Source organism: Micromys minutus (assembly GCF_963924665.1).
Source record: "Micromys minutus genome assembly, chromosome: 1".
In the NCBI taxonomy this organism is placed as follows: domain Eukaryota; kingdom Metazoa; phylum Chordata; class Mammalia; order Rodentia; family Muridae; genus Micromys; species Micromys minutus.
In genome coordinates this window covers 135,774,800-135,797,061 of record NC_137969.1, presented here as the reverse complement: position 1 = coordinate 135,797,061, position 22,262 = coordinate 135,774,800, and the positions used below count along the sequence as shown (strand labels likewise).

General features: G+C 35.8%; 1 protein-coding gene across 24 annotated transcripts in view; it reads right to left on the bottom strand.

Moving 5' to 3' along the window:
• Positions 1–22,262, bottom strand: part of ADGRL3 (adhesion G protein-coupled receptor L3) — a gene marked incomplete at both ends in the record, with an annotated part of 454,743 nt that overhangs the window by 314,956 nt on the left and 117,525 nt on the right. For all 24 annotated transcript variants that reach the window (XM_080935836.1, XM_080935841.1, XM_080935830.1 and 21 more), the window contains one exon: positions 10,220–10,329. In XM_080935836.1, coding sequence (XP_080791962.1) covers positions 10,220–10,329 — 110 coding nt within the window. The remainder of the gene's footprint in view (positions 1–10,219; positions 10,330–22,262) is intronic.

Here is a 22,262-nt window from a genome sequence, read left to right as displayed (position 1 = left end):
AGGATTTCTAGGTGATAGAGTGGGATGGCCCAGACTCACTGAAGACTGAAAACAATCCGATTTCAGCTAGTGTAGTAACCTGACAGGCCACAATACACTTAAGAGTTCACATATACGGAGCTTTAAAGAGTGTGACCTTCACTATACAATTCTTTTTACATGCTTTCCATTTGGTTTGACAGACATAATATAATCCTTACTTAAAAGAATTACACTGCATAGCCAGGGAGACATTTTATGTTGCTTCTCTATTTTGGCTGAGCTAATTAACCCCTCCTCCCAAAAATGGAGTATTCTGGTCTTTAGAACTAAAGGGTCTTCTCAGCTTTATGGTCTCTTAGTAATGGTTGTTGTAAGTTCTGTTTATCAGTCCCCCACAGACCCAGACTCACCACTCACATCTCTAGCAATGGCCAACTGTGAACTGAAAAGAAACCTTCCACATTTTTCCTACTGCCTCTCTTTGTCTCTCTCTGTCTCTGTCTGTCTCTGTCTGTCTCTCTTTCTCTGTCTGTCTGTCTCTCTCTCTCTCTCTGTCTCTCTCTCTGTCTCTCTCTCTCTTTCTGTCTCTCTCTCTCTGTCTCTCTCTGTCTCTCTCTCTGTCTCTCTCTCTCTCTCTCTCTCTTTCTCTCTCTGCCTTGTATTTAGCCCAGCCTTTAAGTAGACAGTGGGCTATAATTCTGATACTGGAGACCCTGTTCTGTTTTTATCCCTGTGAATTAAAGCCTGAACTGTCTTTAAGTAACTCACCCCCTTTTCTGTTTAGTCCTCCTGTGAGCCTCACATCTAGTAGTAGTAAAACAGCTTCACTAGAATTCAGCTGGTGTCTCCTTAAGCCAGAATGCAAAATCAACTTCATTTGACACCACAGAACCACTAACATATCTTCTCCCACACATGGGAGAGCCTAGTAAGGCACAGTCAGGGAAAATGTGGCAAGAATCTGACATTATAAATATTCATTTGCCATAGATACTTTGCTTAGAGGCAGCCCTCCATATCACTTACTTTTCTGTCCTACATTGTTCTGTGTTCCAGCTGAAGTAGGAAAGCAATCCACTTAGTGAAGAGCAAATACATTCATAATGTGTGGTAGGAAGGACCAGATCATGTCGAGTTTCCTTCCCAGTCTTTGACTCTCAATTGATAGGATTATGCGGAGGATGACAGGGTGACGGCTGGATTATGGGTTCTTCTTGGAAGCAAAAGTCCAGCCGTGTTCATATTATAGGCAACATTTGGACTTTGGGCAATGTTTCAAAATAACAGAGTCTTAAATGTTCAAGAAAGCGGAATTAAATCAAGACACACATAGTGGAATTAGAGTATGGATTTAGTTCAAACACTTAGTCACTATCAAGACTTTCTGTCTGCTTGAAAATAAAGGATTGAAGGGAAACTCACGATTTATTTACCCATTAACCTAACTCATGTGTTCACAGTCAACTGGTTCTACCTGCTTGCTATTTTTGTGCCTTCTGTAAAGGCAATGTATGTGATACAGTGAAGTTGGTTTCACTATCAACTCAACATGTGTCCTTTTGCTGCATTTATTATTAATATAATTTTAAAGATTTATTTATTTTATGTATGTGAGTACACTGTCACTGTCTTCAGACACATCAGACTAGGACATTGGATCCCATTACAGATGGTTGTGAGTCACCATGTGGTTGCTGGGAATTGAACTCAGGACCTCTGGAAGAGCACTCAGTGCAGTTAACCTCTGAGCCATCTCTCCAGCCCTTTTAATATAATATTAAAGAGAATGAATTAAAATGACATATCACAAGAACATGTAGATTCATTCCAGTCTTTGCATGAAAGTCATTGCATAAGGACACACAAACACACACACACACACACACACACACACACACACACACACACACACACACAGAGTCAGACACTGTAGCACTTGCAAATGATTTTTTTCCTATCTCTGGTTTCATCTTCTTTTATATTTTATACTGGTCCTATATTTTATATCTATGAAGTAGAGTCAGCCTATTAGACTTAATTATGTTCTTCTCTCTAAAAAACAAACAAACAAAAAATACCAAGCTTGCCTGAAAAGACCTATGCTGGCCCAGCAAAGCATCAGCTCCTTCACATCAGAATACTAATTACTTAATCTGCCAAAATAGCTCAGCAGGCAAATAGTCTACTACAAAGCCTGTTGCCCTGGGTTTAATGCATAAGTAGAAAGAGAATACTGCTTTCAAAAGGTGTCCTCTGACTTTCACATGTGATCAGCAGCATGCATGAAGACACATACATATACACAATAATTGAAGAATAACACAATAATAATAGTAATAATGATAATGAATAACACAATAATTATGTTAATATGAATGGTGTGTGTGTGTGTGTGTGTGTGTGTGTGTGTGTGTGTGTGTGTGCGTGCGTGCTTAATTCCTTTGCAGAACTAAAGATCTTTTTTTTCCCCTGGATCATGACCTCATGTGAGTAAACTCCTCAAGAACAAACTTTTCATTTTCTTTTCTTTTTTATTGGTATCTATTCATGCTTGTTGTGAAGACAAGTACTTTCATCTTTTTTAATTAAACAATTTTATTTTTAAAAACAGAGATAAATGTCCAGATTTTAAAAGCATATTTGCATAAAAATATATGAATATATTTTCTCAGTACTTGATGTTTTTTAAATGTTTGATAGCATGCATTGATATCTTGCTAGTTACAATGAGCATAAAGTACATGTAAAACAAAACGTAACATGGAAAAAGTCAAAATCAAATGGATAGATCTAGAGAATATTATCCTGAGTGAGGTAACCCAGTCACAAAAAAACAAACGTGGTATGCAGTTACTGATAATTGGATCCTAGCCCCAGAAAGCTCTAAATACCCAAGAAACAACTCAGAGACCATATGAAACTCAAAAAGGGGGGGGGGGGGCAATAAGTGGAAGTCTCAGTTCTTCTTAGAAAAAAAGAGAAAGTGTATAGCACCCTCTCAGAGTGTGGTACACCCAGACCTTAAATCATTAATAATTAATAATTCAAGAGCTGAGAATATAGCCTTGTAGCAATTCTTGGTAGTTAAAGGCAAGTATTTTCATTTTGTTTTCAAAATTAAACATTCCCAGTTTTTACCTAAGTCTCTGGTAGGTGGTGAGTATTCAAGAAAGGAAAGACAGTAAAAGCAGGACATCTTCCAAGCAAATCATATAATCAACACACAACCCAAGCAAGCAGACAGGGTGCAGAAAGGCATCTTAGGATGACTTAATAGGAGAGAGAATTCTTACTGGAAGTTCCTGTTTTTAAACAAGGTGTCTTGGTCTATATAAATGGTTCTAATGTTGACATAAAAGGTTTAATTATAATCATTGATTCACCTTCAAAATCTTTATAGATTATTGTTACACATAAGAAACTTTGTGAGGACAAACTAACAAACAACAAATACCTACTACTAGGAAGAGGAGGATGTAGAAGGAAAGGGTAATTTGTTTTTATCAATCTTTTTGTGAAATTCGTATTTTACATGATTATTATTTTATTGAAACTATTTTTGTTAAATTAATAGCATTAATTGGCAGACAGGGGTTTCTCGTAGTTCTTCTAGTGATGAACAATAATACTGTTTGAGGAGCCATTTAACCTCATTTCCTTTTTAGTTACTCAATGCATATTATCTATATGTACTATATGTCTGAAAATTAATTGAAGTATTAGAAACTAAAATAGGTTGTAGTATTTCTTCATCTTCAAAAGTTAACAATATTGGCTAGTTTCAGTGCTGCAAATTAAGAAATATGCAACCACTAAAAAACATACTAAAACCTCAGGGATGTATACATTAAAATACTCATCCATTTGAACATTACTTGCAAAAGTATTTAATTACTTTAAAATATTCAATTTCTTTATAAAAAGTTGGAATCTTAATCATAAAAGTGTGATGCCTTTTGCTTACATTTAAAGAAACAAAACTAAAAATTATATAATTATTTTAAATATCAATTTTTCAGTAATGTTCCTTATTCATGTTTTCACATAAAGATAATACCCACATCCCTATAAGGCTGGCTAATGTGAATAGAACAAGGGTCTTAAGTACTACAGATTGCCTTAATCAAACACTGTTGTGGAGTTCTCCAAATTACCTGTATCCTTTAATTTCTTAGCAAAAACACCAGGAGAGACTGCAGGAATATGTAATGCTTGCTTTACAGTTCTAAAAGAAAGAAGGAAAGAGCTGGGGAGAAAAGCAGGACATGAGGAGAGACAGGCACTTTTGGTGGGTAATGTGCATGAAATTGTATGCCTTGGAAGAAACTCGATTTGTCAGCAGGATACAAAGGAAAGATTCGTTCCTCAGAATACTTGGAGTGGGAGGTTCATTGTCTTATTGTTTTCTCCCTCACACAAAGTGGTCCCTGTAGCTGGGCTAAGTGAAATCTGCTCTACTTGAAGGTGCCACAGTCCCAACCTCAATTCAGGTCAGAAGGGGTGGGTAGAGCTGAATAGGAAGGGAGAGAGGGGATCAAAAATGAATGTTGTTAAATGGCCAGTTTTAACCCTCTCAGTATTTGGGTCATTTCCTGAGAAGAAAATACCTGCTAAGGAGGAAAATTAAACCTTAAAAGAAAACACAGATTCTATTAAAAAAAAAAACCCACTGGCACTAATGTGTGACAAGAACAGAAACATGTATTGATTCACCTGACCTGAATTTTATTAGAAACAGAGTACCTGTGAACACAGACAAGGAAAGACAGTTAAGATGACTTAGTAAAGATTAATCATAATGCAGAGGATATGAAAAGAAATAAGTACAAAGCACCCAAAGAGACAACCTTTCCAGGTTCCTGCATCAAATCTTTTCTCTTTTCTCCTTTCTTTGCTTTTCTCTTTCCTTTTCTTCTTCTTCCTTCTACCCACTGCAATGGCACCTTTGAAAGCTAATGATATAGTACAATTAATTAGGTTAATGTTTTAGGTAAAATTATTGTTCAAATACAGCTATGTATTGAGTCCTAGAATTCTGTTACAAATATAATTTAAGTGAGGAAGGGAGCTCAGTGTGGAAGTATGAATCATGGTTAGGAACTGGTTTTGATCATCAGTTTTTTAAGCATTTCCTGGTTATTTTACTTCCCTTACTTGATGCAATAGACAAGGCTGAATTTTAGTCTCTATTACCTCTAATGTGTTTTATTATTAACACTATTTCCTGTATGTTTCTGTTAACCCTGAAAACTACATTACTGTAAAAATCAATTTTGCGGGCTACAAAAAGTTGGTTGCTCTTCTAGAAGATCTGATGTAAGTTTCCAAGTCAGTTGGCTTTCCACTGTCTGTCACCTCAGTTTCTAGGCACCTAACATCTTCTGTCTTCCACAGGCACATCAACATATGGGACACACACATAGAGAAATACACACATTGACAGAAATAAAAACAACTATTTTTGGACCAGTAAAATATCTCAGTGCATCTGATACCCTGCTGCCATGCTTGGTGACCTAAATTTTATCCCTAAGCTCCACATGGTGGAAGACAAAAATGGACTGCTACAAATTATACTTTGATCTCCACACATGCACTATTGGATGCATATGGGTAGACACTAGACACACACACTCACACACACACACACACACACACACACAAATGAATGTTTTAAAATGTCAATATTTACTTGTGAATTACACACATGGTTTCCTGGTTAGTTTTGTTCTTTTTGATATAAGGCATGAAGACCTCATTTGAAAACATGTCCCCATCAGGTTTTGTGTAGGCAAGTTTGTAGGGTACCTTTCTGATTCATGATTGATATGGGAGGATCTAGCCCACCATGAACAATTATACAACTGAGCAATTGGTCCTGGGTGTTATAAGAAAGCAAGCTAAACCAGTCTTAGAGAATAAGCCAGTTAGTAGCATTTTCCCCTGGCTTCTCCCTGAAGTCCCATCTCCAAGTTCCTGTCCTGAGTTCCTGCCCTGACTTCCCTTCATAATGGTTTGTAAGCTGCAAAAAGAAATGAATTCTTTCCTCTATAAACTGTTTGTAGACATGGTCTTCATCACAACAATGGAAAACTAAATAATACAGCATTAATGTACCCAAGGGAAGAAATCATTAATAATATTTTTATTCCTATCATCAATGAAGAAGAAAATGTTTATACCTACACAATTTACTGTGCTTGTCACAATGATGAAAATACACCCTGAGAAATGCATCACTATTTAATCTGTGATTCTGTGAGTGCCTCTGAGTAAGCTTACAAAAACGAAGAGAGTATAGTCTATGATGGCCCTCTATGCTACAGACTCTGTATCTCATCATGTAGCATGCACTAAGTTAGGTTTGCAGGTGTGGCAAATGACATATGTGTATCTGAATACACATAAACACATAAAAGGTGCCGCAAATGTGCTGAGCCAGAGGAACTTTGCAAACTCATTGTAGCATTACAGGGCCATAGTCATATCTGTAGCCTTGTCATGCAGGGAGTTCCATGACATAGAACAAATGTAGATTTTATATTACATATCTTATGGTCTTTGTATGTATGTATGAGTGTGTGTGCGGGTGTTTGTGTATGAGTGTGTTATATTGGCAATCATGTGTATTTCAGTGTGCATGTATGTGGAACATTTATGTGTATGTGTGTGTATGTCAGAGGATAACCTTGGTAGTTGTTCCTCAGGTGCTATTCTCTCTTGACAGGTTGTATTCCTCCAAACTTACTTAGAAGCAAGGCTTTCTCACCCAAGAGTCTCAGGGATTTGCTTATCTCCCTCTGCCTTACCAGCACTGGGTTGCAAATGGAAGCAGATTGACCTCATGTCCTTAGGCTTAGAAACCAAGCATTTTACAGAAGAAGCTATGCCCAGAGCCCAGAGCTTATGCTTTTAAATTTAAAATGGAACTGAAAATATCCATTTGTTTAGCAAAAGGCTATGGCATTATAATATATATATATATATATATATATATATATATATATATATATATATATATATATATATGTATATATATATATATAAAATATATTATATATATAGTTTAACTGTTGAATAGAAATTCAAATGTAATGTTTAAACCATAAATCTCATTACCCTAACACTAAACCTTGGCAGATTTCAAAGTTTTATCTAACACAAACTAAAACCAATTTTTTTTTAAGTGTAACACTTGCTACTCACAAACCTTGAGAAGGGGGTAGCTCTACAGCCTCTAATTTGTTCACGAGGAAATAGAGTATAAGAGATTTGTCAAAGGTGACATGGTGTCTGGCCAGTGCACTTGGTCCTGCACATACTGCAGTCCCCAAATTCTTAATTCATTCCAGATGAGAAGCTCATTATAAGTTATAGGTAACATTTATATGAGACACACACTAGTTTAAACTCTGCAGGTTTTTGTTGTACTTGGAAATATAGGCTTGCAATAATTTTTTACTCTTTAATAACTAGCTAACAGGAATGCAAAATGAATTGCTAAGACATTGTGAAGGCAGGACTGCATCAATGTAACACTCGGATTCACCACATGAAAAACCTGTGTAGGAAGATAAGAACTAAAATAAAAAGTCTTATAAAATATCAACAAAAATCTATAAGGCTAAATATTACAGCTTCTTAAGAGTGGGTTTGGAGGCTGATAATGTCTTAGCTCTGACTTTCTCTAGTTACATCACACAGGGAGGGGGGCTTGTCTCTAACATGCTGAGGATAAGGTGCTTCTGCAGTGAAAAGTGACTATCAGTTCCTAAGGAGTCTGTGAGAGTGAATATGCTAATATACGTTAGCCTTTAACTCCTGGGATGAATGGCATGTGGTGGCATCAGTTAATCTTAGTGATGCTAAGCAAGTGACTCCTGCATCCCCAAAAGCATGCATTTCATGTTTAAGGAAGAGGTGAGTATTGATCTAAATCAGTAGTTAGTCAGTTCACAGGCAGGAAGTTAGATTGTGTTAATGCTTGCATGGGCTGAAAATTGAATACTTTAAAAGTAATCTGATTGTTTTATGTATTTGGGATTCATTGTCCTATTAAACTAATGCAGCTTGCCAACAAGCTTTGTTTTTAAATTTCTCCTCTCGAGTGAGGGCTTCGTGAATCCCAGGCTGGTCCTGAACTTGCTATATACTTACGGATAACTATGAATGTCTGATCCCCCATTTTCTGTCTCCTTGGTGTTTGTATTACTTATGAGAACCACCATACATGTTTTATTGTATTCTAGGGATCAAAGTCATGGCTTTTTGCATTCTCAGCAGGCACTGCCTCAACTAAGCAGCATCTTAAACCCAGTTTATGCCTTTTGGGGGATGATTTTCTTTCTAAAATAACAGTTTGTGAAATGTATCCGAACACTGCATAACCCTTTAAAACAAGTATATTGAAGAGAATTTAAACATGATTCAGATATACATTACAAAATCATAAAATGAAGAGTTGCTCATGGGTATGTCTATCTTTGTAATTCTTCACTAGGATAAACAACCAGATAAATAACATACTAAGAAATATTTTATACAGTCGGACATTTTATGATTATTAGAAACCTCCAAATATAGATATCAAAGAATCATGGTTCCCATCTTTAACAATTTATGAGAAAAAAGACATAGTTTTAAATGCACAGCATTTTATAACTGTGTGAGCAACATCTTATTTATACGGACATGATTTCTACAGAGGACATTCCAGAATGAACCTGGAAGAGGCTTTTGAGGTTGTTTCATATCCTCAAAGAAAGCTGATGAAATCCAGGAGAGCGGCGAGACAGCTGTGAACCATTTCATTTCCTTAACAAATTATTAAAAAGGCACAATCTGACATTTTATCTCTGCTTTCGTGTTTCAAAGTACGAAATCTGGAATATTAATGTGGGTTTTTAGAACTATTTTAAAAATGAAATCTGCCTATTGTGTACTTTTTCATAAACTGTCTCTCTAACTCCGCATTCTACACACTTCACCAAGATCTCATTATGCAAGCAACATAGAACTGTCTCAGTTCAAAGATGGCTTATGCATCCCATTCCCTAAAATATCACTGGTCAACAAAAAATGGTCAGTAGAAGTTTTATTCTTTGCACAAAGGCCCCTGTGGAGATGATAATATATGAAACCCAACTGAGAGTTTAATTCAACCTATACACTTAAACACATTTTTCAGAACAAGTCATGCCATAGTGACTCAAAAATAAAATTTTATCCCACTTTGTTATTATTTCCGAATTATAATTCCTTTCTTGTTGGCCAAAGTCCTCTCTATTTTTGAAGTGTGCGCACTTCTAACTCATGAGTAATGTGCTGTTTCTTGAAATAAGCATGCATGAGCCAGCTCAGAGAGCTGTCTCCTGGCACGGCAAACCTGCTGATCCCCAGATATTTTTCTCCTTCTGAGACATCAAAGGAAGTTGGATCCTGGGATTTGTTTATGATCCCAGGTGTTCTATCTTTCTCTCTCTCTCTCTGGCATGAGCTGAATATCTAACACAAGACTACAGGATTTCCTGTGTGATTTTTCACTACAAAATCCCATGAATAATTAACTAGTTAAAAAAAAAAAAACTGGTGATGAATCTTCCTTTGGGATAAAAAGCCTGAAAATGCACCATTTTAGATTATGTCATTCTTCTTGATTCCTGAAGAAAAAAAATCACATTACTGCTCTATACCATGGCTGATCTAAAGGCTGCAGACATACTCCTTGAAATTGTATAAAACATATCTGAGGTGTTTCTTAATCCATGGTCTCCTTCCACTCTCCAGTTTGTACCCTGTGAATGGATACACATCTGATTTTCCAAGGTTGACAGTACATAAAACTTAGATATAATTACTTTTAATCACACTGGAAAAGAAGCAATTTTGATGGATATCAGTGTATAAAATTTACATTCATATTCAACTTTTACTAGCTTGGGCTTGAAGAGATCCCATGTGGACATACTACCTACTCTTTGCTTTTTTTGTAGGCGTTTCATGTTCCTTCCTTAAAAAACATTGCTACCATGGTCATTTATGTACATTATCATCAGAATTATGCATCATCAAAATTAGATGCTGCAGGAACATGCAATGAAGAAAGAGTCTGGTCTGAACCTGTAAATGTCACATCCGTTTCCTTCTATTTTTATGTAAAGTTTTATGTTATCCCAGAAAATACATGCAAATTAAAGAGTAATATACTTTAAAAAGAAAAGTATAGGAATATACATACTGTAAGGAACACATTCATACTGGACTTCAAGGTATTTATATGTTCCCGGACATGGGTCTGGAAATACATCAGGACCTGCCACCACTGCACACTGGGTTCTGTTATTGCATCTGAAATCAAAAGAAAGGAACAGTAAATTTATACAAGCTTAAATCATCATGAATACTTATGCTGACGTTATTTTGCCTTCCAGTTATGTACAACTAAAGATGTGCTGACTTAGGACATCAGACGTCTTAAAGGAAGATCTGCCATGTGCTTTAAAAATTAAAACACAGAATCTGTCTGTGCATTCTCCTCATAGTAAGTTATATTTGATTGAATAGGGCATAATTTGGAAGTAGCACTTAAGGATTACTGAAGCAATACAATGTCATCCCTAGGACGCTGGAAAGATGAACACTTGGCAGGGTTACTTAAAAGGAAAGACCTCCTACCATTTCAAAAATGATACTTAATGGAATATAACTAAATATTTTCTCAGACTGTTGTGAAATAAATTCAGTGTATGTGATAAAATTTACTTTAAATGATTGAAAATTTACCCCTAAAACCTCTATCCATGCTTAAAAATTCAGTTAAACTTAATACTTAAGGATCCATGAGATGGTTTCGCTGGTTAAGTTGTATGATGTCAATCAAGCCGGATGAACTGATTTTAATCTTCAACATTTATCAGGTAGAAGGCAAAAATAAATTTCATTATACCTTGGAATGTGTACCGAAAGTGTATGAGCACATACATGCACACGGATAAATGCAGAACTGTCTTAAACTTATCACTTAAATAGAGAAATATGTTTGTTCTGCACAGTTAACATTAACTGCATAAGTAACACCATTTTAAACATTTTGACATTCCAGTTAATAATAAAACCAACCTCTCAGATTACATGCCATTTATGCCAGCATTCTGTAATTCTAAAGAGGAGCTTCTCGTTTTTTTTAAGATAGTGAGAACATATTATTATTACAACAGACATACCCTCTTGGGCACTTGCATAGTGCCAATATTGGCTGATGTATTCTTGAGGAAAAAATACATATAATTAGATTCAATGACCTCTGAAAGAGAATCTAGCACCTAGTGTCCTCAAACACATAATATTGGCCTAGTGTGTATAAGACGGCCATACCGACTGTTCGTTTTATGCTCTTGCTTATTCATTTTGGGGATGAAAAACAAATCTAGTCCTAAAATAGAGCTAGGTTTTCCTATAGCTTTCCATGCCTCAGAAGAAGTCTGCGATCTTGAAACAGTAGCAGACACAAGGTTCATTTTGATTTAGAGTAAAAAGGTATTTACATGAGACTAATATTTCTAATGTTGAATAAGAATTTTGTTTAGTCCAAAATTAAGATTAATTATTGAATGTCTCAATCTGAAAAATATATTTTGTGCTATGACTCAAAGACTAATTCAGTTAATTTAGCCCAGTATTCAGCCCAAAGAGTTAACAAGTTCTAATGTTGTCCTTTATAGATGTGATGTCTGCTCTCTTGACCGGGCTGCTATGTCTTGATGTTAAGGCCAATGTGAGTGTCATTTAACATTCATGACAATGCATTATGCTGTAGTGTATGAATGACTAACAGCACTGCTTTCCTATTACAAAGAAAATCCAGTCATAGAATATATATCACATAATTACGATATGTGTAGTAAACCAAAGCAATATTACACAAATTACACAGATTACGTGTAGATTGATCATCTGCACTAATGAAAATTTAAAGTCTTCACTGACAGTTTTAGTTACTTCATGTACATCTAAGAGAAGCTTGTTGATAATGAGACAGTATATGTGAGGAGATACAACATCTAAAAAATCCCACGTGACGCTATATGCACCGTGTCTTATGGAAACCAGGTCTTCCTTATCATTTCTACTCTTACAAATTGTACTATTTTATTTCAAGTGCTCTGAATATCAAAGGAAGACAAGCATGGTGCAATCTGGGGATTGTTCTCGTTATTACTAGTACATTATAATCTTTGTATAAGACGCACCATAATCACACACCATAATCATAGTCCTAGGTCTTTAAATATTTTGAAGACATGCTAGATTTGAAAAATCAAAATTGAAAAACCAAAACTGAATCTTACATTTCTGCTAGCACCTCAACTACTGAGCTTTTGAAAAATTCATAGTTTTACAGTAATTTCAAAATCATAAGTAATGTCATTCTAATATACTGTATGCAAAGGGAACAATAAAATCCAATGTTTTTTTCTGATTTTATTCTCATTTTTTATCTGATACTCTGTATTTACATATAAGATATTATCCCTTGCCCTTGTGCCCTCCCATCCTCCCTTCTCCCTCCATTTACCTTCATGAAGGTGCACTCCCTCTTAATCACCCTCTTGACCTCATTGCCTTGGCATTCCTTTACATTGGGAAAACTTGTCTTCCCTGTACCAAAAGCCTCTTCTCACATTGATGCCAGATACTGCTATCTTCAGCTAAATACACAACTGGATAAATAGGTCTCTTAAAGTGTGCACAAATTTGGTGCTTTAGTCCATGGGAGTTTTGGAGGGTTTGGTTGGTTGGTTGATAATATTGTTCTTCCTGTGAGGTTGCAACCCCTTTTAGCTCCTTCAGTCGTTTCTTTAACACCTTCATTGGGGTCCCCGTGTTTTGTTCGATGGTTCTGAAAGCATGCTCAGCTAAATCTATATGACTCTGATAGATTCCCTGAGAAGGCATCTCTATCTGGTTCCTTCCAGTAAGTCCTTGCTAAATTTAGATGTTGCACTGTTTTGTCTTTAATATAAATATGAATTAAAATGATTTTCAATATACTTTAACCTTATACTACAAAGTTTGAAATTCACAACAAAAAATAAAAATGGCAATAACATGTTCAAATATACCTTAATCCACTAATAAAATGAAAAAATCACTAATTATGAACCATTTGAGGTGTTATTTACATCAATATTATTTGTAGTCTTGCATTCATTAGATAGTTTATATGAGTATCGCCACTACTGTAACATTAATGTCACTGATGATGACACTGATAAATGTCAGGTAGAATTCCAAAAGAAAAAAAGTCATTAAAAACCCACAAAAACATCCTTTTGTTGTCTAATTGCTCTAGCTAGATCTTGGGGTATCTTTAATAGATAGGGAGAGAGAGTGTGTGGGCAAACTTGTCTCTGATTTTAGTGAGTTTCCTTTACATTTTTCTCCATTTAATTTAATATTTTCTGTGGGTTTGCTGTATATTTCCTCTATTATATTTAAGTATGGGCCTTGAATTCCTGATCTTTCCAAGACTTTTAACATGAAGTTATAATAACATGAAGCAATGCTGTATTTTGTCAAAGCCTTTCAGCACCTAATGAGTCGATCACATGATTCTTTTTTCTTTGAGTTTTTTTATATAGTGGATTATAATGATGGATTTCCACATATTGAACCATATCTGCATCCCTGGGATAAAGTCTACTTGATTGTGGTGAATGATAATTTTGATGTGTTCTTGGACGCAATCTGCAAAACTTTTACTGAGTGTATTTATGGTAGAAATATAATGAAATACTACTCAGCTATTAAAATGTACTTTGTAGGCAAATGGATGAAACTGGAAAATATCATCCTAAGTGAGGTAACCAAGACCCAAAAGTACATATATTGTATGTACTCACTGATAAGTTGGTATTAGACAAAAAGCTCAGAATACCCATGATATAACTCACAGACTATATGAAGCTTAACAAGAAGAAAGGCCAAAGTGTGGATGCTTCAAACCCACTTAAAAGGGGAAAGAAAATAATCACAGGAGGTTGAGGGAGGAGGAAACCTGAGTGGGAAGGGGAGGTAAAGTGGGGGTGGCAAGACTAGTTGTGGGAAGAGGACAGGAGATACGTCCAGAGGCTATGAGATTGAAGAGAAATGAGTAGCAGGTACTGGCAGGTGGACAATTTGAGGAGCCACTAGAAAATCCTGACACCAATGACATGAGAGGCTCGCAGGACCCCATTTGGGTGACATTATCTGAAATAACCAACAGCAAGGAAATGGTATCTGAAGAGACCACCTTCAGTAGATAGACATGGCCTCCAGTGGAGGAATAAGGCCACCCAACCATCTCAAAAGTTGTAACCCAGAATTTTCCCTGTCTAAAGGAAATGCAGAGACAAAAATGGAGCAGAGACTGAAAGAAAGGCCATCCAGAGACTGCTCTACCATGATATTTATTCTATCCATAGACACCAAACACCAATACTATTGCTGATGTGAAGATGTGCTTACAGACAGGAGCCGGGTATGGCTGACTTCTGAAAGGACCTGACTAAGACAGATGTAGATACATACAGCCAACTATTGGACTGAACTTAGGTGCCCCCAATGAAAGAGTTGTGGGAAGGGCTGAAAAGGCTGAAGTTGATTGCAACCCCACAGAAAGAACAACAGTGTCAACTAACTACACCCCTTAGAGCTTCCAGAGACTAAACCACCAATCAAAGAGTACACATGGAGGGACCCATGGCTCTGGCTACATATGTAACAGAGAACTATCTTATTGTGCATCATTGAGAGAAGAGGCACTTGGTCCTGTGGAAGATTAATGCCCCAGAGAAGGGGGAATGTTACAGGAATGAGGTAGAAGAGGGTGGATGGGTAAGCACCATCTTAGAGAAAAAAAATGGAGGGCATGAGATGGGGGGTTCATACAGCAGAGGCTAGAAATGGGGATAACATTTGAAATATAAACAAATAAAATGATTAATAAAAATTACAAAAAAATCCACCAAAATAGAGTACATGAGATACTTTGAAGGGAAGAAAGATGGGGCAATGGTGTAATGACCTGTTAAGGAAAAATAATGAAGCACAAATGTATGTTTAAAAGCAAATACATCAAAACAAAACCAGGTAATGCTGAACACTAAAAAACTAACAAAAAGACAAAATACGAAACCCTTCCAACTACACAAAAGTCTTTTCTTACATGAAAAATATTCTTCTTTATATATTCTAGGATAAATCCAAGATTTTTTGATACAAGCCTTCTTTCTTCTAGAAATCTAAACTTAGAGATATTTACATAATCCTATATTAGGTTACTTTTAGTTGATCTCATTTTGCCAGCTTATCAGCTAATGAAATTGAATGCAGTTAAGATATATACTGTGACCTTTTAATGAATGTACAAGTCATAAAAAGATTCTCTCATATAGCATACAAAGCTTACTGATATATGATCACCTAACAGAATGAAATCCTTCCTTGTTTGAAGGAAGGTTGATCTATTTTCATGCCAACTTCAGAACAAATTAACTAAGACCAGCACTCTTCAAACTTGATCACCACTATACACGCATCCTGTATTTCTAAAATTTTATTTCCTTTGATCAGAATCTGTCTCTTTCCACTATACCTCACACATAGGCAACCTCTACTCTGTGCTGTTTCTTTAAGATTCATGGGCTTACAGCTCTGGAATTGGCTTTGAAAATGAACAAACCCACACACATTATTTACAAAACAACTGCTATCTGTTAACAGCGTATGAAGTGTAATGGTGACTTCTAAACCATAATCTTCTCATCTCTGGAATCTATAACAGTGGCTGGCTAAAATTAAGACTGTTTTCAAAAAGATAAAGGGAATTGAATTTGCATCAGTTTATTACCCTCTACATATGGAATCATTTGGAAGCTGGATTTCTTCTACTTGCATGTAGAGTGAGCCAAACAAATTGAAATGTCTACTTGAATTCATTATCTGCAAGTGCAGTGAGCAGTAATCCTGCTTTTTCCTAAATATGAAAGGACCAGCATTCACAGAACCAATTATGTTGCATAGAATGTTCACATATATTCCCTACAATCCTTCTATATTATATAGTATGCTAATTATTTTATATAACATTCCTACATTGTATAATGCTGCTATACTATTTGGTGTGCTAATAATATATTCATAGTATCTGGACTAAATGGTAAGTTAATGTGTGTGTGTGACTATATTTTTCTTAAGTGAGTGGCATGTCCTCTTTTCCAAGTGTTAACTAAGAAAGACAGGAGACAGTAACAACTGAGTCTATTTTCTTGGATGCCATGTGCTATCTTATTGTTTTGTTCTTAAAACAAAGGCAATCTTCGTGGTATTTCCTGAGACTGATGAAAAGACTCCTTTATTCTCTGAGCTACCGAAAGGTTCTCTAGAGCAAGCCTGGCCTAAGATGAAGGGTTTGGTAGAGTCAGTTACACTGGGGAAAAATCTGGTGTTTGCAAGTTAACTTTTATAAAAAGGAACCAAATAGAGACAGAATTATATCTTGAAAATAATATATAAAATATAGAGTTGGTATTGTATGCTAAATTATGAGTTATGAAAGCATGCAAAAAATTCATAGTGCATCAAGGACAATTTCTTCAGATTTTACATACTGATGTTTAATAAAGAGCTAAAAACAGATTAGTAAAGAGCCCTAATACATATATGTATATAAACATATACATATAAATCATATACATAAACATATACATAGAGTTGAATGTTATTATAAGTAACTGGAGGGGAATGGAGGGATTGCTCAGCAGTCAAGAGCACTTGCTTCTCTCCATATGACAATGGGTTGGTTTCCAACTAAAAACAGCCTGGAAGTCTAGGTCCAAAATCTGATGCTTCTGCACTCCTGAGGCACCTACATTTATATGCACATACCCTCTACCTCCCCACATAGACATACTGTAGACTATGAAAAACATGACTCAAACATAACTCAAAGATAAACATATAGCATGGAGGCTTTATTATTTTTGTTTATATAAATATGCAAGTGTGGTTTTGAGCCTTGATCAGAGATGCATAGTTGTGTAGTTAAGAGCTATGAATGTAGAACTCATGGCTGCTCAGTAATCCTGTGAATAAGAAACACTTGAACACTAATTCCAAATATGAGCACATGTATTACCCTGTTAACTCTCAGGAAATATAGTAAAAGAGGGAGCAGAAAATATATAAGGCAGAATGAACAAGAGAAGGGCTGTGAATCTCTATCTTCAGGTCATGAAGAGGTAATAATGAACTCAAAGGTGTTTCTTTCACTTGCATTGGGTTTGCTCAAGACTGAGCCACCCAAAGTCATGGAAAAGAAAGGGGCTCACAGGACCCTATTCTTCCTTGGAGAGCCAATGGCCATTGGTGTAATCACCTGCAGTTGTACAGCCACTGCAAAGCTTACTGTGCCCGAAGTGATAGTTTCACACCCTTGCTCTTATCTTCCTACATGGTACTTTACAGACTTCTGGCTACCCAAAATGATAATATACAACATTATCTTAAAATTACCTGTTATGCCTTATTTTCATAAGAAGAAAATTTTAATCATAGACCATTTTCAGGCCACCTTGCTAAGAACAGTGGCTCAAAGTGGTGCTGACTAAGTCCTGTCCACATATCCATTGGTAAAATATCCACTTGGGAATGAAATCCACAAACTGACTCTGTACCATGTTAGCACCAATGGTGATACTGTTCACTCAGAAAGAGACTTACAGGAGACAGACTGACTAAGGGTCTGGTATCCAGGGAGAAGATGATGGGAATGTTGAATGGGTTTGGACCAGAAAACAACTATACTTTCAAGTTTCTTCTTCTAATAAAGAGAACCGCTCTCATTATTTCATGTTCAGTGCAAATCATATTTAATTTTCTAAAAATTCATAATTTTCTGAATTGTCTACTTCATATGTGATATGGGTAAATGCTTTAAAATTTTTCCTAGAATTGATGCAATGCTACTTTGATACGTCATAATTTTCTGTATGATTCATCCATAGCTTTCAAAATATATTTTCTTTACATCTAAAAATATACATATATTTAGTTCAAGTACTGATTTCATTTTTATATAAAATTTGTTAGGTGCTAGTCATTTTAAGTATCCAGTATAATGTCAGCCTAGTTACAGTATGTTCAAACATCCTGGTCCTCTGGCTCTTAGAGTATATTCACTTCTCTTCCCCAATGTTCGCTTATCCTTAGGTTGAGGGACTGTATTATATCTGTGTCAAGTTACTCTGGGCATGTTCTGTCAATTCATATCTGCATTATATCCAGTTTTGTAGGTTTCTGAAATGTTCTCTTTCTACTACTACAAAAATGAGCCACTTTGACAAGGAGTGACAACTATTCTTATTTATGGGTATTAAGACCTGTATTTAGAGTGCTGATATAAAAGATGCTGGCATAGGAAAGTAGCAGTAATAGGTTCTCTGCTAGACTCCAGGATCTTACCAGCTACATTTAGTTGACTGAGTTCATAGCACCAATAATACATCTCTTCATAATGAGCAGGCTGAAAGTATAATTAGACAACTGTTGGTTGCTCCCAAGACATAGGCATCTCTACTGTACCCTTGGGAATATGTTGCCATGCCGGGCATTGTTGTGGTTTGTAAGCATTGCAGCGAGGTAGCATTATGGATTGCTTTTATTCCTTGGCAGCTTGCATAACTCCTTTATGTGCTATGTGGGGTAATCCTTAGGGAAGATGCTTTTAACTCAATTCTGTCATGATTTCTCCAATTCTGTGTCTAAAGTGTTTGATGAGTTCATCAGTAGGGTCCTTAACTTAAAGTTCTAGGAACCAACCAAGAGCAACAAAAAAGGCTATATAATCATGTTATTTTGTATGAACAGTTCTTACTCTATTAACATAAGTGTGTGTGTGTGTGTGTGTGTGTGTGTGTGTGTGTGTGTGTGTGTTCCTGTGGAGAGGATCAGGTACAAGTGTGCTTGACATGTATACAGAGGTCAAAGTAAACCTCAGGTGCTAGTCTTTCAGAATCTCCCACTTTTCCTGGAGGACAGGATTTTCCACTGACCTGGAACTACATCATATAGAAGAGCCTACCTAGCTGAGCTTCTGGACCTGTCTGTCCCTGTCTCCCAGCAGCACTCAGCCTGGGATGATGGGAATGCCCCCATATCTGACTCTTTACAAAGGTCTCAGGCATCCAGCCTCAAAGTCTTTTGCTAACAGGACCAGACCTGAATGACTGAGCCATTACTCCAGCCCTATTGTTCCCTTTGTGGTAGATTATTTAATTAAGAGCATCAAAAACTTCTTGATAGCTAACATCCAAACTTTACAAGTCAAATCTGTTTATACATTCCTAAATAGACCTTACTAGCCACTTAATTATGTTGGTTAACTAGGAAAATATTTGAGGTAGACACAGGCTTGCAATATTTTCAGAAGTGATATTTTCATTTATCACTTATGTCAACCATATTTTGTGAAACAAGTAAAATATAGAATCTGTGATTCCATGTTCTGATCATCTATATGTGTAAGTTGTGATTAATTTGATGCTTACAGGCAATAGGTAACCTAATACAAAGTATATTCCAGAGGTAGTAGATAACTTATAAATGATATAGTTTAAGCTATAATTACTACTTAAATTAATACAAAGTAAATAAGAATAAAGCATAAAAATGACTGATCCAAAAATTTAATCATAATTAATTAGAAATTGTAACTATTTAAAATAACTTTATAGGTAGGTACTTTAATAAAGCATTCTAAATTTAAATTTCAGTGGTCGACCTCTGGTTACTTGGGTTCAAAGAAGAAATATAATGAGGCAGAAAGCAGGTACAAAGTTTCAGAAAATTCACTTTTCTTCTTTCTACTAGACCACCATGTCAGTACTTTTTATCAGGACGAGTTTTAATTAAAATTCTCTTGGTTAACTTTGAATAATAATAAGAAATGATTATATATAGGAAGTTATGCTGAATTCAAAATCTCCATTTTTAAACTGTTGTAATGTTTTTCTATCTTGGGAGAAACCCGCTCTATAGATACAAATGCTAGTAATATATGTGTTTACTCTTTGATGCTAAGATAATGGAGTATAAGTATGTATGGTCAAAGAAAGTTATATAGATATATATACATATATATGTGTATATGCTTTACATTAAGAAAACTTTTGAATCAAAAGATATTTCCAAAATCTAACAACGGTGCAAACTACTACAATCTTGCTTTATTCTCTGCAACAAAGTTAATATCCACTGTGTTGTGGAGAGAGACACACAAGTTATCATTAAAGATGTCGCATCCCAGCACCTATATAATCATATCTTGGTTCTGGCAATGTGTTCTAGAAAGTTCTCCCCCACAACCTCCTCCTACTCCTGTTCTCCTGCTCACACCATCCAATCACTGCCTCTCCTGTGAGTCCGTTCACTTGCAGCACGCACCTTCTCAGCTCTAACGTTCACATTTCCTTCCTGTTCATCATGCTCTATTTTTTTAATTTTCAAAATAAAAAAATGAACTTGTTAGCATGGCATATCAGACTCTCCACATATGCCCTGGATTTTCTGAGTAAATTAGTCTCTGGTGGTTTTAGAATGGAAAATGCAAAACATAAATATTTGAAAGTGAATCTGTAAGCTATAATGTTTGTCATTTATGTATTATAGAAAAGCATGAAAAAATTAAGTAATTTCCCCAAGGCTCTGAAACAATAGGGACCATGGGAAAAGAACTAAATTCTCTTTATTCCCAATTCACAATATTTCATGTTTCTTTCTTTATAATACTGATTGAATACAAAAATACATAGTATGAGATATTATGCATCATCACCAGCCCTTGTATTCTTTTTAGTTGCAAACAAAGATGTTTTTGCATTTAATCAGTATATATTAAATGGCTACACATGTATAACCGAAATAAAAAAAGAAAGGAAGATTAGACAGGTATGTGCATCAGGAGTTTGAAGCATAGAAAAAACCACATGTCCTGAAAATTGGTATATATTGGATTGGGAGCAAGAATGTATATACATACCTATACACATGCACAGGTGATATAAATATATATGTAAACATAATAGTTATTGCCAAGTGTTCAGATGAATCCACCAAAAGACACGTTTAGCTATTAGTTCTTGAGATCTCAGAATGCTACCTCTTTGTTGGCAGGCTTGCTGGAGTTGCAAAATAACCATTAAGATCAGATCACATTGAAGTAGAATGGGCTGTTAATCTGATATGGGGACTCTCTCTATGAAGAGGACCACAGGACACACAGGGGCAGATCCACACATGAAGAATGGTATAACCTGACTCTGGCCAGTTCTACTAACTGCTAAACCATGCTGACTTCAGTGCTAAATTCTCATAACTTCATCTATTTTCCACATTTCTTGTGTGGGATGTCTCAGCTTTCAAGCCTGCACTGCAAAGATTTGGATTATAGAGAAAACAGGTTCATATATATCAAAAGTAAGGAGGCCACATTATCCCTTGCTTATGAAATATTCCATCATTCCAGCCCAGAATAAATCAATATAGGCTTCATAATTTATATTGGTGTCTGGGCTGATGCAGAGGACATGGAGGGATGTTACTTACTGGCTTCCTTCCCCTGGCTTGCTCTACATTTTCCATTCAGAACCCAGGTCTACCAGCCCAGGGATGGCACCGCCCACAATGGGCTGGGCCTCCCACCTTGATCACTAGTTGAGAAAATGCCTTACAGCTGGATCTCATGGAGGCATTTTTCCATCTGAGGCTCCTTTCTCTAAGATAACTCCAGCTTGTGTCAAGTTGACACACAAACCCAAGCATCATATATAGACATATAATTTTGTGATAAATATTAGTCAACATAAAATTTAACATACTATTATATTTTGGTATTTGTAAATCATTTTAATAGAAATTTAATTCTAACACTAATTTTCTTTCTTTTTAATATTTTCATGGAAAATAATTTTAATATTCTGATCATTTTTCTCCCCTTATATCTTCCAGATATGCTCCATTCTTTCACCTACCCAACACCAAACACTGTCTTTCTCTTTTAAAAATACTCAAACAAACCAACAGAAAACTTCAAAACTGAACACACACAAAATACACACACACGGTCACACAGACATACACACATGTATAAAACAAAATATGCTCATAGAAAACAACATATGAGTTCCCAAAGGTAAAGGCCTGGTGAGAAGGAGATCCGAGTAGCCAGGGTCCAGAGAGGT